The following is a 27,997-nucleotide window of genomic DNA, read 5'->3' as shown; positions in this document are numbered from 1 at the left end:
TGTGCTGTGCAAACAGCATCCACAGAAGCTTTGCACAGGAAAGAAGAAAGATTCTCCTGTGACAGAAAGCTTTCTTAACTATGTAGATCAGTGTCCATCAATGAATGAGGTGTTAGAGATTGAACTTGACTTTTCCACACTGAGCAGTTTAGTGTTTCTGTCACAGACTCATGAATTAAGCTGAGTTTCCAGCCAGAGGGGAGAGGAATCGTGAGGTAATTATTCAGATAATTCATCCAACATCTATAGTGCTCAGAATAATAATCAGATAAAGTTCCTCCCTAATTCATCCAGAAGGTTTGCTGAAAGGGTCTGCATTTAAGTATACCTACAGAAGCTATTTTCTAATGTTCTTTAAAAGAGTTCTGTGATGATCCTTCAGAGAACTGAAAAGGGTTTTGGGGAGTGAATACATCATTCTTTGATTTCTCTGGTTAAATCAGGAGTGATCTTCTAAATAAATAACAACCTTCAGGGTGGGGTAATGCAACCCATCAGAATTGGTGCCCTGATGCTGGAGCAGGGCAGAAAGGCCCAGCTAGCTAGATATTAACCCTGTAGTTACTGGAAAGCCTCGGAATCCTAAAGGAGCCAGGGGTGGGAGATGCTCCATATGCTTAAGATACTAATTATATATCCACTAATAACAAAGTATGTCAATTTGACAAGTGTGGTCATACGTATGTGTACCAATTGAGTATCAGCCCCATTTCTCTCTTTCTTTCTTTCTCTCTCTCTCCGTGTGTGTGTGGGTGGGTGGGTAGGTGTGTGTATGCATGTGTGGGGGTGGGGAGTGTGCATGCCTGTGTGTGTTTTAATTTACGGGAATTTTTTTTGAGAGAGGGGGGATCTCTGTTGCCCAGGCTGGAGTGAAGTGGTGTGATTATAGCTCACTGCAGCATCTAACTCCTAGCCTCAAGCTATCCTCCTGCTTCAGCCTCCCAAATCACGGGGATTACAGGCCTGATCCACCATACCCAGCCTGTGGAGTATTTTTTAAAGCAAGCTCCATCGGTTACAAATCCTAGTATGCTGAAGTTTTATTCTACCAAAGGTCTGATGTATTTGAAAGGATGTCTCTGTTTCCCACCCCTTATTATTAATCTTGACTTACTCTTTCTTCTCAGCCTCACCTTTTCAATAAATGAAATTGGTTCTTGTGTCTTTGTGATGCAGAAGACAAAACTAATGCTACATAATACTATATAAAACTTATTTTTCACATATAAAATAGGTGAAAACATTTTGTGTATCAAATTTCCTTGCCTTTTTGGACCCTGTTGACTGGTAGTAAATGGCCATACATTTCCGGCTTGCAACCAGGAGGAACCTCTGAAGCACCCTAGCTTGCTAAGGTACATCTGTCTGTGCCTGAGTAGCTTAATGTGGATTATCCTGTTTCATTTTAATGAAACACCTACAAAAGACATTATTCAGAAATGAGCCTGGTTCATGCAACTTATCCACAGAAACCATTTTAATTAACTAGTGGAAGGTGGGAAATTAGGTTTCCCTTTAGTTACCTTTTGCCTAAAAATGATTTTTCCCAATAATTTGAAGTTGCCCTCACAAATTGGTTTGTTTTAAGCTGTTCTGAATTATGGGCAGTATGATGGGAATCTAACCACCTTTGTTTTAAACACATTGCTGATATATTTCCTGCCATATCTCTTTTCTCTGTTCTACATAACTGATTGCCTTTTATTGAAGGCAAGCCTTACTCTCATGGAGTCTCCAGACCTGAAACACAGCAAAGAAAAATAATTCAGGTCAGGATTTAAATAAGTGAAATTCCAAGAGTACCAAGTAGGAGACTCTTTGGAAGACAGAATATAAGTTAAACAAAACGAAAGCAGAAACATAAATTGTTAATGCTACTTTTTTGAGACGAACGTAACTTTCTTTTATTTGGCCTCTGTAGAGTACATTTTAAAACCATCAGGCATGTTGCAGATGCACCCTAGACATTTTCCAACAACACAGGAGTATCATGCAGGATCTGATCACAGTAACAGAGACTGGAGCACACCATTTGCTGCCTCCCTGGGTGGGCTGAATTCAACCCAAGCAGTTAAATGGATGAGATCAATAAATTGCCATTGCAGTCGGTTTGAAAGCAGAGGATGTACCTGTTCTGACGTGTACATCCATTTCAAGCAAGGAAATAGGAGGCTACTCTACAGCCGTGTGAGCTGCACATCAGTCAGCTGAGAATTCTCAAGTCTGTCCTTAGAAAAGAAAAAAGAAGACACTGGAAAAACTGTACTTTTTAAACCTTCAGAGGACTCAAATGCTCCTACTGACATACGTCCTCCCTCCCCGCTCCTTCTCAGGAAATTTGCAATGAAATAAGCACTTTTAAACACAAAAGGCAGCAATTAAGTCCAGATGATATATATAGGAACCGTCTATTCTGTGTAAATGTTGTGTCAACGCCAGTCCTTAGATCATGTGCTCTGAAAATATATTTTATATTAATTTTTCTTCTACACCTTATGTATTCTTCTCCATCAGAGCACAAATATGCTTACTCACTTCAAGTACTGATTCTAACAATTTAACTTTAAAAATGGTTTAATTCACAGATGTTCTTTAATTATTAGGAGTCAAATGTTTTCATTGTTCTGCTGTTATCAATGGGATAAAAAAAAAACAAAACTACCTCTTTTGTTCTTTTTTGTTTAAGAATAATTCAAAGAGAGTTCACTCAGGATAAAAAAAAAAGTTGGAGAAACACACTCAGATTGTTAATAGCAAATGAGAGTTTCTTTCATACTATTATTTTAAAAGTAACTTCAATATAACGATAATCATGGGAAAGCTTCCTGGGACTTCATTCTCTTTCCTATAAAAGACTGTTCCAAACCTTCATCTTTTGTAGGTTACTTCCAAAATAATCATCCTGAACAAAATTCTCTTCGAAATGTGGATAAATAATGTTTCAAAGTCTGACCTAATTTAAAACTTTATGGTATTCATGTTTTAAGGAAGGTGAAGAGTAGAAATGTGGTGGTTCATCTAAACTACCAGACACCCCAGAACATCTGGAGTAGCCCAGGTAACAGGGCACAGTCTAAAGAAAAACCTCAGGAACAATGGATCTGAGTGACATTATTACCCCAGAAGGAAGGAGAAAATATAGGTGGAATTAGGCAAAGGCTTTTCTTTCAGGAGATGTGGAATAACTTTTTAAGAGAGGAAGACTCCTGGCTGCCACCCTATAGAAAGGAAGTATTCACCTTGAGAGGTTTTCCAAGACCCAGCCTGGAGTAGAATAAATCTGGCAACACACACACTTCCGGTGAGAATCTCAGTACATGTGGGTGAAGTTTCATGGCCAAATTATTCCCTGTGTCTGCTTGATCATTGCTTCAATTGCTTTATTAAATCGCTTTGTTGGTACTTAGGAGCAAGACTAACCAACCAAAATATTGACTAGAGATTTTATTCTTGCAGTTTTAGACACCTATTTATTTATGTCTTTTCTTTAAACTATATCAAATACATAAGTTTGAAAGTTGGGGAGGCTCTATCCCATGTATTCAGATACATGTCTATACCTTGTATATTCAGGAGCAATGGCTTAATTTGAAAGACAGGCTTCCCCTTAGAGATGTAAAAATGAAAAGTATCTGAGACAGGTCTTACTCAATTTAGAAAGTTTATTTGGCCAAGGTTATGAATGCATGACCTAGAGGTAGGTCTGTGCCCTTCTCCAGAGATGATTTTGAGGGTTTCAATATTTAAAGGGAAAAGCGTGGATATTGGGGAAAGAAGCAAATTTTTAAAGGTGTGGGTAGATAAGAGACAAATGGTGGTTACATTCTTTTGGTCTTTGACCAGCCTTTCACCAAATACACCATTTACATGTGAGAAGCGGGTAGAGGAAGAGCCACTTAGACCTTCACGTAGCTCAGTGAATCTATATTTTTATGTCAGAGGATGCCATCAGATATACATTTGTCTCAGGTAAGCAGAGGGATGACTTAGAATTCTGTCCTTTGTCCTGCACCTGAAAAAATAAGCTATCAATTTACATTGCCAGGATAAAATTCAACAGAAAGGTTTTAGGGTAAAGATCTGGGATCCACAAGGAATTTCCTTGTGGTAAAATTGTGAGGGAGGTATGTGGCTTTTGAAAAATCTTTGTAGCTATATTATTTAGGAATAAAATGAGAGGCAGGTTTGCCTGACGTCATTCTCAGCTTGAATTTCCCTTTGGCTTAGTGATTTTGGAGTCCCTAGATTTACTTGCCTTTCAAAGACAAAATAAGTTATTTGACAATGATGGAATAATTTCAGCTAAAAACTGAATGTCAGTTATTTGGAGGCAGGAAGAGGAAGAGGAGGAAATGAGGAGAAAACCAGTCCCTGGAAAAGATAAATTAACAGGTTAAAATAGCAGAACATAATCTGGTGTAATACATTGGGAAGTAGCAAACCATGCTGGATTTGCTTCATTCCAATACGTGAATGTCTCTCAGACTAGTGAGAAAATCAACAGTTAGTACACAATGTAAAGTCAAGTTTTATTCCCTAAAACAAGGAGGTAGAAGACCCCAGATTGCGCAATTAACCACTGTAGCCATCTTGTCAAATCAGTGTTTTCTGTAACTGGCCCAACACAAATCCACCTGCCTAACTCTAAAATCCGTAAATGGACTTCTACCTCTAGCCTCAGAACACTCAACTTCTAAAACTATAAAGAAGATATAATAAAAAATGCCATACTTCCTAGAATTCTAGAATAGAGGCTTCAACTCTATTAGAATTTTTATTTATGCTTGAAGCTAGTGGTTCTCTGTACATGTGTCCTTTTGAATATTTGAGCCTTTGAGACCCTATTCAAGTGGATTAAAAGACAACTACAGCAACAGAAATGTAATCTTGATTGCCCTTGAACACTGTGTCATTGAGTGCAACAGTTTCTCACCTTGCACAGGAACAGTTTCTCATCTGTGTGTTCCTACACAGATATGGTCTAACCTTGGCAACGACCTCACCTCATGCCAGCCCTCTACATCTTACAACAGGCCAACTTCACAGGACCATGGAATAACTTACTCCATTCAAATTCTCATCAGATAGACACAGGACTGATTGCATAACATGCAAGGCCAGGTGCAAAATGAAAGTGCAGGGCCCTTGTTTAAAAATTATTAATACTCTCAAGATGGCAACAGAAGAACATTAAACCAAGCAAGAGGCTCTTTCTAGGATAGGGCCTTGTGCAACTTCATAGGTGACATGCCTAGGAAACCAGTCCTGGATAGGCATTGCTCCAGGAGTCTCAGTCCTCAGGAGTGACGTCATTAATTTATTGCATTGATAAAAATACAGTGGCCTATCAATATGCTTTGATCACCATTTGAAAATGACTGCTCTAAACTTTAAGATTTTTGACTTCAGATCACCTGAAAAAAAGCAACAACCTAAAGATTCAAGGCGTCCTCATTTTCTACGTAATCACATTTCTTTGTGCCTTCATTTTGCACTGTTCTCCCTGAAATATCTGTCTTTCTTTGGTTTCAGATTCACCCGAGAACCTAACAGAAGCATTTGTGGTAGCAAAGGAAAACCAACCCTCTGGAAAATACATTTTGAGAATCTCAAACGTCTCACATATATACAAGCCAAATGGATTTCTTTCTTGCACTTTGACTGGCTACCAGATAATCACAGTGCGTTTACTGTGTGTAACGAAATATCCTACAGTGAGAAGATGCAGCGTTTTGGCAACACCATGGAAAGTGGGCTTAAAAAAGGGTTTTCTCAGTGAAGTTTTTGGGCATCGTGAAGAACGATCAACTATCTTCTAATTTGAATCTATAGTTACTTTGTACCATTTGAAATATATGTATATATATATAATATTTTGAAATATTATCTATTCTCTTCAAGAAATGAACAGTACCACAGTTTGAGACGGCTGGTATACCCCTTTGAGTTTTGGATGTTTTGTCTGTTTTGCTTTGTTTTGTTAGTCATTTCTTTTTCTAACGGCAAGGAAGACATGTGCCCTTTTGAGAATTCAAGATGGCACTGACACAGGAAGGCCAGCTACAGGTGGACTCCTGTAATTTGAGGCATCATAATGATACTGAATCAAGAACTTCCTTCTGCTTCTACCAGATGGCCCAAGGAAGCACATCGTCCTGTTTTATTGATTTCTACCCTGTGCAATATTAGCATGCAAGCTTGGCTTACATAATCATACTTTATATTCAATTGATATATAATAACCGTTCTAACCTCTTCCAGGAAAATATTTTTAGAGCTACTAGCTTTTCCACATATAAGAAAATGAGGATTCTTAAGGGAGCCACTCCACCATGCTATGAAGACTCTGGCAGAGTTATGGGTAGGATATGGATCCCTACATGAATAAGTCCTGTAAATACAATGTCTTAAGGCTTTGTATAGCTGTCCTAGACTGCAGAAATGTCCTCTGATTAAATCCAAAGTCTGGCATCGTTAACTACATAGTGCTGTAGCAACAAGTCTTATCATGGCATCTCTTTCTATGTTTGGTTTGCTTTTTCCAAGAGTATTCAGATCTCCTCTTGTGAGATAGGAAGGCTATGAAAACAATTAGATTTCAGGATGATCTATGTGACCAAATGTTGGACAGCCCTATTAAAGTGGTAAACAATTTCTTTCTAAACCTACTTGTCTTCTTTATTTTGCCATTTATTTTTACTGAATCAACCTTAACCAAATCCAGAGAATGCCCTGCTCAGAGACTCATAGTCAGCCAGAACTTCTCCCATAAGGTCTTTGTTTCCATTGTGGCTACTATTTCCAATGTTAATATTTTGAAAATCAGAAATCCATTACTATAACTGCAGTGTCCTCAGTCAGCAAGCCGAAATGTCAGATCCCATTATTGGGCTTTCGTAGTAGTTACTGGAATAATACATATGGGGCTAACCCCACCAAAAAATGATCTTCTTCTTTTTTTGAGAGTTACTCAGCTAATGTTTATAAGAAGGAAATAACTACTTAAGTTCTAGTTTTCCTGGAGATGGCATAATCATAGTTTCCATCCCAGTCATCTTGTAAGTGTATCCGTTTTTCTGCAAAATATATTCTCTGGAGTAAATATTGTTATGGCTTCTTATTAGGTTAGTAGAACATTGGGTCCCATAGTCTCAACTTTTAAATTTAAGTCTCAGGTCAAATTCAGAGGCTCCCCCATCTCTACCAAGATAGCCTGAAGTCTGATTGAACATACAAACACTCTAACCAGATAAACTGATTCTGCATCTTGAAGGCCTATAAAAGCATCCAGAGGCAGAAATAGAATCCTGACTGCAAAATCTAGGCTTCTCAAATGCTTTCACAAAATATTTGCCAGAAGGTAGCACAAAGTTCACACCAGAAAATCAAAATATTTTGAATTTATGATCCAGATGCAAAATGTGAAGGAAAAAACTTCTATAATCAAATATATTTGGGAAAGTTTTTTAAACAAAATAGAGATATTTACTGGGGGAATTGTCAGAGACTTTAATAAACCAAAAGGCACTGTGTGTCTTTAAGAAAGACTAGAAGAGGGGAAGTCAAGTAAGAAATCTCTAGCTGGTCACATGGCTAATGGAGCACACATGCCCTGCATAATGGGAAACTAAGATATTGCTTCTATGTGAGGATTTAATGACTGCAATGTTACATCTTCAGTTTTTCAAAAGAACCAGAAATCTAGATTTTACATAAAAGTTTCTATCATGCCTAAACTGAGATGAACTAATTCCATGTTTTAAACGATGCCAGCATTAGTATTGCCCCAAATTCTCTGAACATGTGGACTTTACTATTAGTGTTCCCTAGGATACTCTTTTAAAAGCATTGATCCTAAGTGAAAATCCAATGTGAAGAAAGAAGGCTATTCTCTTTTGTATGGACTCATACATGCAGACACTTCTCATAACTCCCAAGATGTCATGGTCACAGCTTTTCCTTTTCTGTAACCAGAGACTTTTAGTCAATGAAGGGGCTGGTCTAGAGGTCCACCTCTGTTCATTCATTTCCCATCGGTCAATTCATGCTAGTCTTTCATGAAAAGACCTGGAGAAAAAAATCACAACAGAATCAGGAAACCATCCAATAAGACAGTGCAAATATTTGTAAATGTCGTCAAATTCAATTTGGATTTATCCAAGTCCCTTACACAAATGTGTGAACCATCAAATTGTGTTTAAATTTAACTTGCTCCAGTTTGGGGAATTCAGTAGCTACCATCTGCCTATTGAATCTGCACATTTATGGTGTAAAAACTTATATCACGTATTTCTGGTAATAAAGAGCTCAGTGTGGTATGACTAATATTGATTTTGAGCTTGTGCATCCAGGACGATGAATAATGTTATAACATAACTGAGTAAATGCAGAGTTTTATCCAGAGCCCTTCTCTTAGTAAAAAAGTGAAAATGTAGCTTATTTCATAAGATGAAGATTTTCAAATAGTGTAAATCTTATTTATTGACATTTTGGGGTGATTAGATTAATCTGTTAATGGACTAGGCAAGCACATTGAGAAGTTTACTACTTGGCTATTTTCCATTGTAGAATGATGAAGAATGTTTTCACCAAGACAGAATTCAACATGTTTTTTCGATCAAATTGAGTATAACTTTCACAAAGCAATACAGTAGTTTTATAGTACAGTATATTATGTCACTTCGCCACTGTAACTGATATGGTAAGTTATGGAAGGCATAAAAATTGTTTATCTGAGGAGATCCACCACATTCTTCAGCTGCACAGGGCATACACTGCTTCCCTCAGAGGTTAAATATCATGTCATAATATGGCTTTTTCTTTTAATTAAGCTTGACAACCCCATTTCAAAAGCTATTAGAGTTTGGTTGACAAAGAAGTGTGTCATGTCTTTTTGTGAGCTGTCTACCTGCTAAATAAGAGACGGCGTGTTTAGTGAATTGTAGGGCTCGAGCCATCTCCAGCTAGTTTATAAATACAAGGAAACATGATAAAAGGCACTGCCGTGGAATGTGAGAACTCAGGACTAGTGGGAGCAGTAATGGAATCTAATTTCATACTACCCATGGGAATAATACAAAAGTGATGAAATAGAATCAGGTTCACACTTTAAATTAAAGATGAGGCCACTAATTGTACATACACGCCTCTTACTATATCCCCTATTAAAGGTTTAGAGATTTGAGGTCGAATAGGTCAGGATTTTTTTTCCTTGTAAAAGAGCTCAGGGCATATCAATAGATGTCATGACATGCTCACATCATTGGTCCACAAGTGGCTCTCATTTGTTTATTTACTTAGGTAGTTTGCTTCATTTTCAAAAAGTTTAAGCTCTCATTCTGGTAGCTAGTTACATCATTAAAAGAAATAATAATTGGTTACCAAATATGAAAGCCAGGATCCCAGCCCTAACTGACTTTGATAGACCAGGCAATGTTTATCCAGCCCTGATTCCCACCTGCTTAGAGATGCTATAACCCAAGAACAGGCTGACATGCTATGAAGAAAACTTGCAGCCAAATTTCCCGTAAGACAATGTATTGCAGCCTTGAGGCCATGGCACATGGATATGTGGCCATAGATCATGGAATGGGTTGGAAATGGCTTCTTCAGAAAGACTGTGAATAATTTTTTTTTTTTTTTTTTTTTTTTTTTTTTTTTTTTTTTTTTTTTTTTTTGAGACAGAGTCTTGTTCTGTCGCCAGGCTGAAGTGCGGTGGTGCAGTCTCGGCTCACTGCACCCTCCACCTCCTGGGTTCAAGCGATTCTCCTGCCTCAACCTCCTGAGTAGCTAGGACTACAGGTGTGCCACACAACGCCCAGCTAATTGTTGTACTTTGTAGAGACAGGATTTCACCATGTTGGCCAGGATGGTCTCGATCTCTTGACCTTGTGATCTGCCTGCCTTGGCCTCTCAAAGTGCTGGGATTACAGGCATAAGCCACCATGCCCAGCTGAGTGTGAATAAATTTTTAAAGGCATTATAATTGGTTCAAGGGTAGTTCTCAAACATGGCCTAAAAGGCACATAAGCCTACAGAAGCTAGCCAGGTAACAAAAGTTAGTTAAGCAGTGCCACATATAGTGCCTAAAATACCAAGATGAAGGGAGAAACCCTGGCACATTGCAGGGCACTGGTAGCCAGAATTTGATCTCAGCCTATTGTTGCCATGCATGGCACCATGCTCAATGCTGCTCATTAAGGAGCCATATGTCCATATTCTTCTGACTTATTTTTAGGACTGTCCAGAAATTCAGATGCTGGTATATGAGTGTGGACAAAAACAAATTCAAAATATTTTTCCTCTGCTCCCACATCATACGACAATCAACACAGAAGACTTCTGTGACCAGATGTGTGGGAGTTTTTCCCTGCACACCAAGCAAGCAATTCTACAGTGAATACCAGCTGGATGTCCTCTAATTCAATTCCATTATGACGCATCTACCTGGAGATAATGTCGCATCCCACAGGTTGAAGGCTCAGTCCCACAAGACTGGCCTCCATTTCTGATGCCAGTCACAGCCCCAGGTTGTTTTACCTGTGCTTCTGACTGACTGGCTACAAACTGAGGATCCCACAACCCCCTACTTGGGTTCTATTAATTTGCTAAAGTGACTGATAGAATGCAGGGAAACACTTACGTATATTTACCAATTAATAACAGAGGATAGTATAGAAGATATAGATGAAAAGATGCGTAGTATGAAATATAGGAATGGGTACTGAGCTTCCATGCCCTCCCTGAGCACACTACCCTCCAGGACCTCCACGTGTTCGGCTGTCCAGGATCTCTCCAAACCCTGTCCTTCTGGGTTTTTATGGAGGCTTCTTTACATAGGCGTGACTGACAAAATCATTGGCCATTGGTAATCAAGTCAACCTTCAGCTCCTATCCCCTCCCTAGATGTTTTGGGTGGGGCTGAAGTCCTGACCCTCTAATCCTGCCTTGGATCTAATCCTTTAGGATAGATGGTCCTTCCAGAGACCAACCCCTATCCTAAAGCTAACTAGAAGCAGCAAGCCATCATCAGTCAGCTCGTTAGCATATAAAAAGACATCACTTGGAAATTCTAAGGAGTTTAAGAGTTGTATGCCAGGGAACCATGTTGAAAACCAAAAATATATTTCACAATATCACAATATGAAATGTCCAAATCTCGCATATTTATAACCCATTGAAATTTTGTTAAATCTGGCCCAAAATTATATTATTCTCATATATTTGCATTTTCATGTGATTCCTCTGGTGGTAGAAAAAGTGGCAGAAAAGGCTAGTTTGCAGGCAATGACACGTAACCTACAGCCTGTCTTACCTATGCCACCGAGAATGCTATGGGCACATCAGTTGTCGTCTGCTGGGTGAAATGTCAAGGTTGCAAAAAGGAGCCAAACTCTCTGCTAGAATGAAGTAAAATTATTGCATTTCCATGGGCTCCAACTTTGGGGTAACCAAAGTTAGTGCAGGAGCAAACACTGGGGACCGAAAGGAAGCAGTATAAGGTTGGCAGAGCCTACCAGTTAGTGCAAAAAGTCCCGAGATGCTTGTACATCTACTCAATGCTAGGTACTGGCTCCCCCATAAAAATGGCCTCCCCCTCTGATTCTATGTTGAGTCACATAAAATCATTTCATGACTCCTGCTGCTGTCTACATTCATACCTGGACTCCATGTGAATTCTTGCTGTGTTTGCATCCTAATCTGACTCCTCCCGAGATGGCTATACCAAGAAGCTTTCAAGGTTTCTCACCACCACCCCCTGCCCACCGCTCATCTCACCACTATCACATTTTCTCCTCTCTTCTTCCCTTTACATCTCATGCCTAAAAGGCACTGTGTGTATTGAAAAGAACTCCTCAAAGTTTCAAGTCCCTGCCTTCCATTTAAAAATTCAACCCAGAAAAGCTTGCAACCTCTCTCCCAGAGTTTTTGCATGTAAAATGGAAATCATTATACAAAACTTAAAGGTTATGGGAGGATTAGAGAAATGGAGCAAGTGGGAATGTTATACAAATATAAAGCAGTAGATAAGCAATGGTTATTCCCAGATAACTGTTACTGTGTTATTCTCAAATTACTAAGGTGTCACCTAGGTGCTCCCTGTGTCTCTGCTAGCTCCACTCAAGACAAACTTAGCAAAAACAACCAAAATTTTTTTTCATATTCCTTTTCTAGAAAGCTGGAAGACTAGACAGATGCTTGCTCAACTTTGTAGAGTTCTCCATCTGCTAGACAGTGTTTTTAAGCCACTGTAAAATGCCAGTATAACCCACACTTGAGTGATGCCATTGACACAAGCAAGTAATAGCATGTTGGAGAATGCACCCTGCTGGTGTCCAGAGTGTTAATTCAGAAGTTGAGTTGCTAATGACTTGTGCCATCTGGTGTGTAAGACCATGATCAGCAACTATACACAATGCCATGGCCAGGCCACTCTCTCCATCACACTCAGCCCGTTTGTCATTCAGGCTAACTGTCCAAGCAGATTCACACATAACCCTGCATACTGCAGAGGTGTGACCTTGCATGCCTCTCTTACACCCACCTCACTGGTAAAGACTTTTTTTGTTCATTAATTCACTTCTTCATTCAATAAACAAATATCTGTTGAGTTCTTAGTATGTGTCAGGTACACTACTAGATACTGGGGGAGACTTCAGAGCTTACACTGTTCTAGAGGAAACAGACAAAAACAAAAGTAAACAAATAATTAAAAATCATGATATGAAAGAAATTCAAAACAAGCCAAGGAAGTAAACAATGGGAGGGAAATGCTAACTTTAGGTAAGATGACCATGGAACATCTCCTGGAGGAGGTGGCATTTAGCTGAGAACTAGAGGATAGCAAGATACAGCCATGCAGAGAGCTGAGGGGGAGTGGGAGTGAACCAGTGGGGGTGTTTCAAGTGGACAAATTAGTATGTGCCACTGCCCTAGCCAAGGAAGAACTCAATGTGTTTGTGAAACTTACAGAAAGTCTCTTTCAGTTTGATTTGAAAGCAGAGTAATTGAGAGCAAAGTGGCATGAGATTGGGGAAGTAACCTTGAAGTCAGATTATGGGGCCATGTAGGGCATGATAAAGAGTGTGGGTTTTATCTGAATTGTAGCAGGAAGCCATGAAAAAGGATTTTTAAGCCAAGAGTGACACAATCTGATTTATACTTACAGCAGATACTATTGGTATCTATCCATATTCTGTCCTTGTTCCCTTATACGTGCAGGGCAAACCAGACATGTCAGGGAATTAGGAGAGCAACCATTGACAAATAAGACTGATATACCAATTTCCAGCTTCCTTGCTCCCAGATGGTCAACACTGAGGTATGCTCTACATCAGTGCTACCCAGTGGAACTTTCTGCAATGTGAAGATATTCTGTATCTGAGCTATCCAGTGTTTTAGCCAATTGGCACGTGGAACTACTGAGCACTTGAAATGTGGCAGTTGCAATGCAGAAACTGATTTTTAGTTTTATTTAATTTTAAATGTTTAACCTAAAATTATATTTAGAAAGCCACATTCAGCCAGTGGCCATCATATAGTACCACACAGTTCTCTTCGGCATTTAAGAATTCCCAAATAAGACTGATCCCAAGTTACCCAAAGCTGCAGCCTGCCCATAAACACACACTTTATTGGCTTCCCTTAATTTCCTGTCTTATTTCCTTACTTCTTTATCAGTGCTTCCTGGCTTCATCTTTCAAATAAAATCCTAAGGCAGCTTTTAAGATGACAACTCTGGTTTCAAAACGGAGAACAGATTGAAGGGCACCCAAGTAAACTGAGAGGACCAGTAAGGATGTTTTTGTGGTATTTAGTAATGCACATGGAAGACTTACCATGTCAAAGCCTAAGGACAGAGCAGTGAATAATACTATTCCTTTCATGGAGGAGATGATGACTTAGATTCAAGCCTCAGCTATATCAATCAATTGCCATTCAGTGGACTGAATTATCTAAGGCCATCTTGATAAACAAGCATAAGACTATGCTGAGTCTTTTAGAGGTTATTCGTAGAGAGAAAGCTTTAGTTTCATCTGATTTGGTCTACTCCCATGAGACCTAGCCTCATTGTCAGTGAACAGAGTTCAAATTGAATTATGAATGAGAAGGTTTCAAATTTGTCTCTTAATCCCAGTATCTTCTTTGACTGAATATTAAAGAAAGCATAGCATCCCAGTAAATGCATTGGGTTAAAAGAGTCCTAATTTTTAGTCCTCACTGAGGGAGTCACTTAAATATCTCAAATCAGTTCTTAGAACTGGCATCCTATGCAGGCAAGAGCAAATGAGAACAATGAGGAAATATGGTAAGCTAGCTAAAGAAACAGTTTGGAATTTTAAAAGACATTGGCAAAAGATTTAGCAAAAGCAAACCATCAAGAAAGACTATATATAAGAATGACAGAAACCTGGAAGGACATACTAGGGAGAGTTAAATTCCCCCAGTGACTTATGGCTTCCCAAAAATGCTAAGAGCAACCTAAAGAGCTTTTTGTAGTTAAGTTCAAAGCAAGAAAAACAAGGAAGGGACAAACCTACTTCCTGAATCCAATAATGTGTAGGTGATAGAGAATTCAGATTTTTCTCAAGCAACTATGTTGTTTTTGCTAAAATGCCTAGAAGAAATAGTGTCAAGAGAACAATAAACCCAAGACAGGGGAAGAGATTTGTAAGACAGCATCTTGCTCGCCTCAATGATTGAATTACCCAGGATGCATGACAGAGGGAAAGGGAAAGCCCTGATTTGTACCATCTATTGATTCCTGTGGTGTAAATCCTCTCACTACAGCTGATTTCAAGATACCAGTGTGGAGTTGGGAAGAGATGTACACAGCCGGCTGTCACAAGCCGGTAAGAGCCAGGTCCTGTATATCACTCCCTGCATAAGAACTACATTCCTAAAACCAGAAGGAAAAAAAAAACTATCGAAATATTGCCACACCAATGCTAAGGAATTTTGAGGCACCAAGGAGAGGTGCCAGAAGTTAGAATCAGTTAAGTATAGTTATAATTATTTTAAAAAATAAGTAGGTTCTGAAAAGTGTAGACTAGTGACGCTGAGATGTATTCTAGAATGTATCTTTAAGGGAATTTTTATGAATAATTAAGGAAACAGTAATCACTAGAGGCCAGCTTGAGTTCACTGAGAAAAAAATCATGTCAGATACCTTTTCCATTGGCCTCATTTTTTAGTCTGAGGGATTAAGTTTTTAAATGATGGACATAATACATCTAGAATTTAGGGAAGTTCAAGTCCAGACCAGAGATTGGCAAACTGGCTCTTACACTAAATCTGGCCTGCTGACTTTTTTAAAATAAAGTTTTATTCTTTGTTTTGTTTTGTTTTGTTTGTTTGTTTGTTTGAGACGGAGTCTCTGTCGCCCAGGCTGGAGTGCAGTGGCGCGATCTCAGCTCACTGCAAGCTCCGCCTCCCGGGTTCACGCCATTCTCCTGCCTCAGCCTCTCCGAGTAGCTGGGACTACAGGCGCCCGCCACCACGCCCGGCTAATTTTTTTTATTTTTATTTTTAGTAGAGACGGGGTTTCATCGTGGTCTCGATCTCCTGACGTCATGATCCGCCCGCCTCGGCCTCCCAAAGTGCTGGGATTACAAGCGTGAGCCACCGCGCCCGGCCGAATAAAGTTTTATTCTAACACAACCATTTGTTACATACTGGCTGTAGCTGCTTTTGCACAACAATGTTAGTAGAATGGCTGCAACGGAGACTTTAAGGCTCTGAAAGCATAAAATATTTACTATCTGATCCATTATAAAAAAAAGTTTGCTGACACCTGGCCTATTATGGAGAAGGCTGGATGTTAGTAAAACATTGGGTAGGTTCATAATCTTAATGAATAGCCATATTTAAATGTTCTTAATTCGTGGACTAATTACATGCTGGAGAAAGATTTCTCGTAGCAGAATCCCGGGTTCTGTCCTGACTGTGTCTTATGCAGTGTTTTACTATCAACTATGTGAAAGAGGGCATTGGCGTGGCATGCAGACCAATTTTGCAGGTGATCTACATTCAAAATGGCCATTGACTACCTTGCATGGTTGAAGCAAGTTCAAGTAAATTAGACAAGCAGACAAAAGCAGCTGTGATGATTAGAAACGGTCTAAGAACACAGTGTTCAGATTCATGGAAAAACAATAATTGGATCAAGAACGAGAGCTGCATTTAAGTAATTAAAGGTCTGTCATTTAGAAAAGGAATTTAATTAGTTTTTAAAGAGTGCATGGAATTTATAGCCAAACACATTTCAGTTTAATATAAGAATGAACCACCCAGCAGACTTTCTTTGGTGGGTAGTGAGTTTCTTGTTATTGATGGTGTTCAAACATAAACTGGAAGAACCGTTAGGAACGTTGTAGAAGGATTAATTCCTATACAGTCTTTTCTTTCCCAGAATTTGTGGTTCTCTGAGCCTGTTTCATTATCTGTATAATGAAAATGAAATTAGAGATACTCTCTAATGCCAGATTCTTTTGACACAATGAATTCTAGATTCAGAAGAGCAGCTCATACCATCTATAAGGAGGTTGCTTTGTTCAGAGATACAGATATCCTTTAACTGTCTAACAGCATTGCTTCCTGGCAAAAACGGGGTGGTTTTTTTTTCTTTTTTTCTTTTCTATTTCTTATTTCTTTTTTCTTTCTTTTTTTAACCAATTTCAATGGCATCTGTTTCTTCAGAGTAAGTAAGCCACTCTTGAGGCAAGCCAGCTCCATCTCTAATTAGTCAGTTACATCAGTAATAGGATGATAACGGAAATGACTTGGAGTCATAGGAATTTTATAATAAACCAATGGCCTCTTTAATGGAGACTGGCAGAAAGACTTCAGAGATATTCAATCAGATACAACTATAACTGCAAAGATGAACCTGCCAAGAGTTTGATAACAGGGAAGCAGACCAAATACAAATAGGTGAGACGTAAATTGGCCAAAACTATAAAATGGTTGAAGGCATGAATTGGTTAAAAAATGTAAAATTGAATAAGTAACTTAATATTTTAGCCAGAGATCTCACCACTACCTTTACAGATAATGCTTTATCAGATTTATAGATATCATCTAATTATATACTAGGTTTATAAAGCAATAACATATGAGTTATTGGATATGCAATTAATGAAAATTCATCTAGACAAAAATCTCTCAACTCTATTTTGCATTCTAGCTTTAACATGCTATTTAAAATTTCAACAATCTTTTCAGCAATGTCGAAAAAGAAGACACCAGATTTTTTTTTGTCTCATTACAAGTTTTGTGTTTCTTACGTCAGGGAAAATCTTTAAATAGGAATAGTCACCTCTAACTCAAAGGTGCAATGTCCATTGTTAATTAATTTGTCATTGTGGCAAATTTGCAGAATTCAACAGAAATATGCAAATCACTTGTCTCAAATACCCTGAGGAGCTAAACAATGCCTATGTGTGTACAAATACTACTGAAGAAATGTGTAGCCTATGTCAGAGGGACAGTTCTCACAAAGATAATCTCATCACAGTCTTGCCCTAATACAGTGATTGTCAACTTTACAAGATCTAATACTGCCTTTTGATAACAGATATTTTCTGATATCACCTTACTCTCTCGAAATGAAATTCATGAATAGTATAACATCCCTATATATGTAATTCAGAAAAATCAGTGTAACTCTCAAATGTGAGATAAAGGAGAAGTATAAGAAAATCTGTTTAAAAATGTTTGTTTTAATTTGTAAATAGTCTGGCACATAATGCCAGAAGCCATAATGGTATAGAGTTGTGCACATATTTATAATGAATAAGTATTAGATTTAAGGGAAGTAAATTTACCTAGATACAGTTGCCATATTATGTTTTATATTTGAAAATACAAGCTAAGTAAAAATATGTGTGCACATGGGTGTAGGTGTGTAGATACAAACTCTAGAATACAACATTGTAAATAAAAACAAGTTGTTTTATTGATGATTCAAATCCACAAGCCAGGCTACTGTTGCTGACATGATTTTTCTAAAATGATAACTGATTCTTAGTAAAATTTAGAACAAAAGAGTACAATCTTTCCCCCATTTACATGGTAGTTGCATTCCTGGGTAATTTTAACGTAAATCAAAATAATGCCAATGCAAGCATCCATCAATTGACAAATAGATAAAAGACACTAGGGCATATTCATATGATAAAATATTACTCAAGCATACAAAGGGATGAAATATTGACACATATTACAACATGGATGAATCTTGAAAACCTTACGCTAAGTAAAAGAAGCTAGACTCAAAAGGTCACATATTATATGATTCCATTTATATGAAATGTCTGGAATAGGTAAATCTATAAAGACAGAAGTAATTTAATTTCTGAGGGCTAGAAAGAAGGGGGACATGAGGGAGTGACTGCTAATTGGAGATTAAAATGTTCTGGAATTCGATACTGGTAATCGTTGTACAATCTTATGAATATACTGAAAACCACCAAATTATAGACCACTTAAAAAGAGTAAATTTTATGGAATGTTAATTATGTCTGAAGTTTTAAAAATTACTTTTTATAAACTGAGTTCATTTCTGGGCTTATATCATTATGAGCAGGTTTTTCACTTACGTTAATGTTCAGTGAGACATTAACAATTCAGTGGGACAACAATTCTTCCTTGAGCAGAAATACATCGTACACTTCAGGACATACAGCACTTCTCCCAGCCTACCACGTAGTAGCAGCATCCCACAACTGCTGGAACAACCAAGAAATCATTGCACAAATTTCCATGTGGCCCTCAAAGTTATTTTTAGATTTAGGTGTTGTGCTTGTTGAGAACCATGGCCCTAGCAGCATGCAAATATAACCAAAATGTATAAATAGTTTGTAGTGCAATTCCCTGGATTTCTAAATTGACAAATAGCCACGACTTTTCACCCCTTAGAGACCACTTCAAGGGCTGTCCTAGTTGTGTGATTTGGTCCTCTCACCTGTCTATCTGTCATATTTCATCCCAACTTTTAAGATAGCAGTGTGGCATGTTTTCTTGCGCAGTAATCTATGCAATATTTGCAGGATTCTGGGTTATTTTCCTAAATAAATATGACTAGGATGTGCAGTATTTTTGAGAATTTGCAATATCCCTTAAGGTTCAAAAATATGTTTCTCAAAGAGGAAAAGTTCAGCAATGTGCTTCAAGGCAGAGGATAAAAACACAAAAAAGATTCCAAGCTAGATGTTTTCCTGTTTCTCAAATACTTAATTTTTTATTTTTCATTTAAAACAGTAGGTAAGGGACAGCAGCCATGGTGGCTTACGCCTGTAATCCCAGCACTTTGGGAGGCCAAGGCGGGTGGATCACCTGAGGTCAGTTCAAGACCAACCTGGTCAACATGGTGAAACCCCGTCTCTACCAAAAATACAAAAATTATCCAGGCTTGGTGGCGAGCACCTGTAATCCCAGCTACTCTGGAGGCTGAGGCAGGAGAATCACTTGAACCCCAGAGGCGGAGGTTGCAGTTAGCCAGATGGCTCCATTGCACTCCAGCCTGGGTAGCGAGATTGAAACTTTGTCTCACACAAACAAATAGCAGCTAAGAGGGCCTCGAGGCATGGGAAGGGCTTCAAATGCAAAACCTAGTAGCAGAGTGCTTGCAGAATTATAGAAGCACTATGGGCTACTGGTGTCACCAAAAACAGCAAACAATCTTTCCAGTTTTTATTTTCAGTAATTGGCCCCTTCCAAGTACTGAAGACTTAAAACAAGGATCTAAGTCAGTGATTCTGCAACCAAGTTTTGGCATACACAGGGATGTCTGTAATGGTTTCAAGGAAAATCTAAAATTCTTAAAATACTTCATTTCTTTTTCCAAAATAAAATATCCCCCCAGAGCATCCTAGAAGACGTGGGTAATGCAGCGTAGACCTTCACAAAGTTGATATCCCAGCCTGCTGGCCACTGGCCGATATCACTGCAAGAATGCCTTCTGTAACCTCCTGCGAATCACTTTTACTTGTGAGATGGGATTTTAATGAAACAATCATTAAGTTTAAACATTGACCATAGTCCCAAAGAGAGAGGAAAGGAATGTATTTTATTCAAAAATGTCATTCTTTATTCTAAACATCAAGTGAAGATTTTAAAATCCCATAGTAGGATTAGAGACATGTCTTGTATTTTTCTATGATAATTCCATTTGACCTCTTAACAGAAGCACTATGAATTCTACAACTGGAAATAAAAACTCCTTTTTGTTGAATATTTTAATCTTAACGTACAATTAATTCTCTCTTTGAATAAAATGAAGTCTAGCCTTCAAGTTGACCACTCAGCTTTTCACACTGGTTTAAGCTTATATCTAAAAAGAATAATAGATTCGGGTCAGATTGAGCACACTATTAAAGAAACTCAAGATAGACTAAAAGTCTATTTTGGGGATAGTCTTTCAGTGGGGATAGAATTGGTGGTATTATGTTGGTTTTTATAACTTCTGAGATTTTTAACAGATTTTAATGACATTTGAAATGTGTGTGAGAGAGAGAGAGAGAAAGAGAGAGAGAGATGGATTTTAGTGAGGCAGCTTTAAAGTTCTATGGGTTTCAAAGTTGACTGATCCCAACATAATTTAATAATCTGTAGAAAAGTGACTCATTTAGGCCTTCACTCTGCCCTATCTGCTATTAGAACTGCCAGCTCCCAGGCCAAAACCCCTGAACATGCAGGAGGTTCATTACCATCATTTCATGTTGGAACTCTTTTGCTTCATGTTTTTTAACTTTTAATTATGGAAAATTTCGAACATAAAAGTAGTCAGCATGACAATGTCATGAAAAAAGTCAACCAGACATTATGTGCTTCTTGATGGAAATACACATCTCCACCTATAAAGAAGTCTTGCCTAAAAAAAACAAAGAACAGATAAAATACAATGTAAATCTGATCAAGCCTCTAGATCTAACTACTAACTTACAGAAAATCAAGAGACAGAGGAACATTTTAGACAACACCACAGAGATATCAACAAAATGCAGACTTCGGGAAAACTTTACAGAACAGAGACAATCCAAATTTTCAAACTTAAAAGTAGATAGAATTGTGTAATAACTCTTCTGTACTCATCACTCAGTTTCAACAAGTGCTAGTAATGGCCCATCTTGCTTCATCCATATACCCAACCACTTCCCAACCCCAGATTATTTTAAAGCAAGTCATATCTTCTGTAAATATACCACACTGTATCTTTAAAAAATAAGCCATTTTCCTCAAACTTAACCATAATACAATTATCAAAACAAATAAACAATAATACATTATTAATACTATCAACTACCAAGTCAGTGATATTTCCCACGTTCTACTGTCTTACAATTTTTCAGCAAATTGCTTGAGTCCAAATAAGTTCCATAAATTATAATTGATTGAGATGTCTCTTAATGTCCATTTTAACTGATATGTTTCCTTTCTGCCTTTCTTTTCTTCTTCTTTGAAAAAATTTTGAAGAAGTGAATTATCTCTGTTCTGTGAAGTTTTCCCAAAGTCTGCATTTTGTTGATAACATCTCCATGGTGTTGTTTAAAATGTTGCTTTGTCTCTTGAATTTTCTATAAATTAGTAGTTAAATCTAAAGGCTTGATCAGATTTACGTTGGATTTTCTTGTTCTTTGTTTTTTCGGGCAAGACTTCATAGGTGGAGATGTGTGTTTCCTTGTAGAGGCACATAATGTCTGGTTGTCTCTTTTCATGACATTATCAGCCATTGATGACAACTTCTCAGATACACTAGTATTTTAGCAGTTACAAAGGGTGGTATTTTAAATTTTATCGTTCTTCCTTTGTTTGTTAGCTGAATACTTCCCTAAAGAGAAATTTTCTCACATCGTTATCCAGAGGTATGGATTTTATAAGAAGGCGTGATAAATGCTTGATTCTCTTGGTTTATCAGCTTTCAAAATATGGAATTCTTCCACCAGCAACCTTCAAAGAAGCTAAAGAATTTTTTAGTATGATAATGACTTTATGGAAGTAAACATATTTGATGTGTTTCTCTCCTTTGCACGTATTATCCTTACTGATGCTCAAATTGCCCCATCTTCAGCCAACTGAAACTTACTGAGGTCTTGCCAAGGACTTTTAAAAGAAAACTACAGAAGAAATTCTGGTAGAAATGTCAAGGTCTTCCTGAGCAGCACATTAAAAACTCCCTTCTTTTGTAGAGTCCTTTACAGAGCACAGATGCTCTATCATTTTATTTGGTCATCTCCAAAGTAAAAATAACATTGGCGGTCAGCTTTCGCGCGATAGATGGTGGTGCCCACATTATGTAGAAGAGTACACACAGCCCAGATAATTGAAGCCATTCTGCCTGTGTAACCAGGGCTTCTTGATAGTAAAGCTGTGATGAGATATCAGGTCCAATTTCAGGGCTCTTAACATTGTATCTTAATAAAGCTAAGCCACATTTTCCTCATGCTTATTATTTTTTATTATTCCTTTATACTTGAGAACAATCTTAGGCACTTGCTAGGTATTTGACAAAACACATGTGGAATGACAAGGACATTGATACCCCTTTCTGTAGAACATTTTCATGCTACAGGCTACCATGGTGAATTATATATTATGTTATATTTTCTCTTGTTTGGAACCCAGTACATAAAGCTCAACAAAAAGTCCATTCTCCAGGACAGAGAAAGATTAAGAAAGTGTTGCAAGTCAGCATTTTACTTAGAGAAAATTTTATTTTAACAAACTCTAGTCAGTTGTTTGAGCAAATGTACAGAGAAGGTGAAAGAAAAGAGTTTTTAAATTATTCTTTTTTCAGACAATCTTTTCCGGAAAAAGATTAGCAACTTTGATATGTGTCTTACCACTGTTGTACATTTGGCTCTAACCCAATAAACTGGATCTTTTTCCTGCTGGCTGGAGACATAAAATGAGCATAATATCTTAAGCATATTTCAAGTAGATTAGCTGCAATTGTAGTGTTGAAAATGGTCAAATGCTCTGAAACAATTAGCTTCTTTCCTCGATCACCATTCCTATTACACTGTAGGGTTCAATGCGATTGGGAGTAAGTGGGAATTTGCTGAAGAGTAAAGCAGTGATTTTGTTCTCCAAGCAAGGTAACAACATTTACATAATAAGATGAAATAAAACATTCCGCCTAATGACTGTTTAAAGAAACAATTGACTAAAAAAATAATAAGCATGATTCAAATTAACATCCAGGCAAAAGTATTTTAGCAAAAGAATAACAGGTGTCAATAACCTCTTTCCACGTTTGTTTCCTCTTACTAAAGCTGGTCTCTTCTAATAGAAAGGGGCCTCTGGTTTGTGCTACAAGAAATTAAGTGGATACCACAACAATATGAAATATCTGAATGAAAAGCTAAAATTGAAATCAGCCAGGTTGTAACAGATGTCTTGATGCACAAATGTCTTCCACCAAAAGTCTAGATCATAGGTTAGAAAGTATTTTCTGCAAAGGAACAGATAGTAATTATTTTAGACTTCGCAGGAAACTACTGAACTCTGCCATCAATATGTGAAAGAGCCATACACAATACAAAAACAAATGGACAGGGCTGTATTCTGATACAACTTAATTGCAAAATTGTTTACAAAAACAAGCAGCAAGCCAGATTTGGTGTAGGAGCCATAGTTTGCAGACCTCCGATATGGATGATAGCAGAAGAGTATACTTTCATCTGAGAATGTGGCACTTAGTTGCAGGGTGAGAGTAAAGGTGCAGACTATAGAATATTTTTTTAAAGAACTGGGCTACCTAAGGGGCCACAGCTCAAATTTCTAAAGGCTGAAGAATTTCAGTTCCATGAGAAATGTAGGTGCATATGAGACATTCGGAAGGGGCAGAACTGTAGCTAAGCAGAAAGAACCCAGTGTCAAAGAATCCTGTTACTCAGATGCACCTGATTGTCACCATGTGGAAATGTACAGGATCACCATCTCCTCTAATTTTTCTATGAAATCTTCCTATTTTTAGATGCTGGAAAATAATGGAAAATTTTTAAGACAATGTACAGACAAACTGAAACAAATCTCAGGACATCCAGAAAAGTACCTAGGAGGCACATAGTAGGTTCTCAGTATGTTGGAAGGGAACATGGGTGGGAAGGAACAAGAAAGGGAGGGAATGAGGCTGAGAAGGAAAAAAGGGAAAAAGAAAAAAGAAAAGGAGACAGACAGCCAAAACCATTCCCTAAACAACAGTTTTTAAACTCTGGGCAAGAGGTTACACGCTAGTCATTCATATTTGGTAACAGCTGTAGCCTGATGACATGGTATGTGTTAGAAGAGAGGAGATGTTTTATATTTGTTTAACCAAAATGATAAGTGCTATTTTCAACCCAACAGAAATGAAATAAATTGAAGTCCAAGATGGTGAAAAAGAAATCTCTATTTTTGTTCATTGCCCCCACCGTGGGACACAGGACAAGTGTTTATCTTTACCTTCAGCACGTCTATACTAACATTCTTTTGCATGAGATCAGCTGGGGAGCTTTGTAAAAATGCCCGAGTCCCAAACCCCAGAGATTCTGACTTAATGGGTACAGTGTGAGGCCCAGACTTCAATATTTCTTTTTAAAGTATCATATGTTATTCTAAAGCACAGCCAGGCCAGAGAACCACTATTCTAAACTAAACATACATAGTGTTAGGATTTGGATTTAGGAAGAGTAAACAACACAGAATTGCTTCAGATTGCTATTAAGTGACATAGCTAGTAAGGATATGTTTTGGAATTGAATCATCCAGGAAGTTCAACAGTCAACGACAATGACGCTCCCTAACCCTTCCCCAAAGGATCACCTGACCCATGTCTCAGATCAGAGGTTGGCAACTGCCTGCTTTTGTATAGCCTCTGAGGTAAGAATATTTTTTGTATGTTTAAATGATTGGGAAACATTTTTTTTTAAGAATACAGTTAGTGACATGTCAAAATTCTATAAAATCGTAATTTCAGTGTCTATATATAAAGCTTTACTGGAACACTGCCAAGTGCACTCATTTGTATATTATCTACGGTTGCCTTCACTCTACAATGGCAGAGTCAAATAATTACAACAGGGACTGTGAGTCCCACAAAGCCCCAAATATTTACTATCTGTTTTTTTGTTTTTTTTTTTCAGAAAAGTTTTGCCAACCCATGTTTTAGAGGGAAGACTAACGAATATAACAAACAACTTTGATGTCTCAGTAGGTTAACCCAACAAGTGTTTATTTCCCCCCACCATGTAACACTGACACAGGTTCCTTCCATCTGGCTCCAAAATTCTTAACCTCTCTCTGCCTTGGATACCGGGCAGTCTGGTGTAGTCTGTCAATGCTTTTCCACAGTAGTAGTTTTAAAATGCGTAAAATAAAATTCATGGGATTTAAAGAAAATTATATTAAAACTCACTGATCAAACTATTTAAAAACAAATTTAATATATAGTAATATACATGCTTCATTATTAAAGTATTAAATAACAAAACCTAGAAGCAAGTTTCATAACTATCATAATTTTTAAGGAGTCTTGAGGGTAAAAATACTTTGAAATATCCGCAACAACTATAATGTGATATGAAAAATCTGTACTTTCTCTAGGTGACAAAGTCATAGGTACTTGTAACAGCATGATGGTGATTTGCCTACATTCATAATAGAAGGAAGTGCAAAATTCAAGTTAGTGTCTCCTGAAAATATAGATGCAGAATTTTCTAACCAAGCTTAGAAAATGGTTGAACTCCTTGAATTTTATCCATAGATAAAGGGGTCCTTCGATTCCAAGCTAAAAATACTTGAGAAGTTTCTACATTTCAGAGCCTATGAAACCTTCCATGGAGCCTCTGCTTCCTATCAGCAAGCAAAGAAGAGAGAGCAAGCTCAGAGGACCACTCCAGAGATGTTAAAGGACAGGCTTGGAAGTGGTATAAAATACAACTGCCCACATTCCACTAAGCAGAACTCTGGCTTATGGCCCCACCTAACTATAGGGAAAACTGGTTTAAAAAAAAAAAGTCCAATTGTACACGTAGGAAGAAAAAGAGATAGCTTGCTGAATGCCCATTCAGTGCCCACTATAACCTCCTCTCCAGGGTACTCCTGTCCAGAAAGCTATGGGAAGCCATAAAAGTTGGCTCAAGCTGCCAATAAGAACACCAGAGCCTAAGTAGCTTAAGCAACAGACATTTATTTTCTCACAGTTCCAGAGGCTGGGAAGTCCAAGATTAAGGTGCTGGCCAATTTGTTACCTCTCAAGGGCTTTCTTCCTGGCTGGTGGATGGCTGCCTTCTCATTCTGTCCTCATGTGGCAGAGAAAGAGAGAAAGAGAGAGAAAGAGCACACACAGTCACCCTGGGGGCTTGGTCTTCAATGTATGAATTTGGGGGAAATACAATTCAATCCATGGCAGAAGCCATGTTAAGTACTTCTTTAATAATTAGAGAAGGGAAGATGTTTTGTTCAGTCTTCCTAGTTGCTTGATCCCAATATGGTAAACAGCTCACATTTTTCCATGTTCATGTTTTATCCTGAAGCAACAGAGCATTACATTAATTGACTTGTCTTATTAATTCAATAAGCTGCTTCCAGGATGAAATGCTTAGCTATGCTTGTTTGTTTTGGGCCCTTTTTTGGTTATTGGGTGAAAGCTTCGAGGCTTAAACCACTCTGATGTTTTTTACAATCACTGAAAAATTTTATGCACTGGTGAAGATTCACCACGTTTGGAATGACTTCAAACTACTAGTTTCTCATTATATTATAATTTAATTCACACTTTTTAGTATGATAAGAAAATATTGAGCGGTTCACATATTGTAGTAGGATATTTGCTCATAGTTAGAGTTGTGTTTTAGCATTTATTGTGAATGGCATTCAATGCAGTTAAATGTGATAGCGTTAAATAAAGTCAAAATAAACAACCACGTAACAATAACAACTCTAGCCGAAAACAGTGAAATGTGGGCTTCACATACTTTTTTCAAATTTATTTTTTAATTGACATAAAAATTATGATATGTATTGTGTACAACATGAGGGATTGGAGTATCTATATACACATTGTGGAATGGCTAAATCTAGCTAATTAACAAACGAATTACTTCTTGTCATTATTTTTGTGGTGAGAACTCTTAAAATCCACTTTCTTAGCACTTTTCAAGAATACAATATATTGGCATTAACTATAGTCACTGCGTTATACAATAGATCTCCAAACTTATTCCTCCTATCTAGCTGTAAGTGTATAGCTCTTGACCAACATTTCCCTATCCCACTTCCTCCAAACCACCCCAGCCACTGGTAGACACCATTTTGCTCTCTACTTCTATGAGATAAACTCTTTCAGATTCTGCTTATGAATGAAATCATGCAGTATTTATCCCTCTGTACCTGGCTTAATTCACTTCATACTATCTCCTCAAGGTTCATCCATGTTGTCACAAATGATAGAATTGCCTTCTCTTTAAATGGCTGAATAGTACTCCATTATGTATGTATACAACATATTTTATTTAACCATTTGTCTGTTGCTGGACACTTAAGTTGATTCCAAATCTTGGCTATTGTGAATAGTGCTGCAATAAACGTGGGAGTTCAGCTATCTCTTCAACATACTGATTTCATATCCTTTGGATACACACCCAGTAGTGGGATTGCTGGATTACACAGTAGTTCTATTTTTAATTTTTTGAGGAACCTCTATACTGTTTTCCATAATGGCGGTACATTCTCACCAACAGTGCCCAAGTGTTCCCTTTTTTCCACATCCTTGTCACCACCAGTTATCTTCTATCTTTTTTATAATAGCCATTTTTCAGGAGTGAGGGAATATCTCACTGTTGTTTTGATTTGCATTTCCCTGATGATGGCTGATGTGGAGCATTTTTTCATATAACTGTTGGCCATTTGTATGTCTTCTTTTGAGAAATGTCTATTCATTTTTTTTTCTCCTTTTCAAATCAGATTTTTTCTTGCTATTGAGTTGTTTGAGTTCCTTTTAGATTCTGGATATTAT

General features: G+C 37.7%; 1 protein-coding gene across 3 annotated transcripts in view; it reads left to right on the top strand.

Moving 5' to 3' along the window:
- TAFA1 (TAFA chemokine like family member 1) overlaps positions 1-6,664 on the top strand; it is a 598,831-nt gene extending 592,167 nt beyond the window's left edge. For all 3 annotated transcript variants that reach the window (XM_030802029.1, XM_030802030.1, XM_030802028.1), the window contains exon 5: positions 5,533-6,664. In XM_030802029.1, coding sequence (XP_030657889.1) covers positions 5,533-5,550 — 18 coding nt within the window. In that variant the 3' untranslated portion in view covers positions 5,551-6,664. The remainder of the gene's footprint in view (positions 1-5,532) is intronic.
- The last annotated feature ends 21,333 nt before the right edge of the window (positions 6,665-27,997 follow it).

The sequence above is a fragment of the Nomascus leucogenys genome, chromosome 21, assembly GCF_006542625.1.
Source record: "Nomascus leucogenys isolate Asia chromosome 21, Asia_NLE_v1, whole genome shotgun sequence".
In the NCBI taxonomy this organism is placed as follows: domain Eukaryota; kingdom Metazoa; phylum Chordata; class Mammalia; order Primates; family Hylobatidae; genus Nomascus; species Nomascus leucogenys.
Note: the sequence above shows the minus strand (reverse complement) of the source record. Positions and strands in the feature narration are given on the sequence as shown.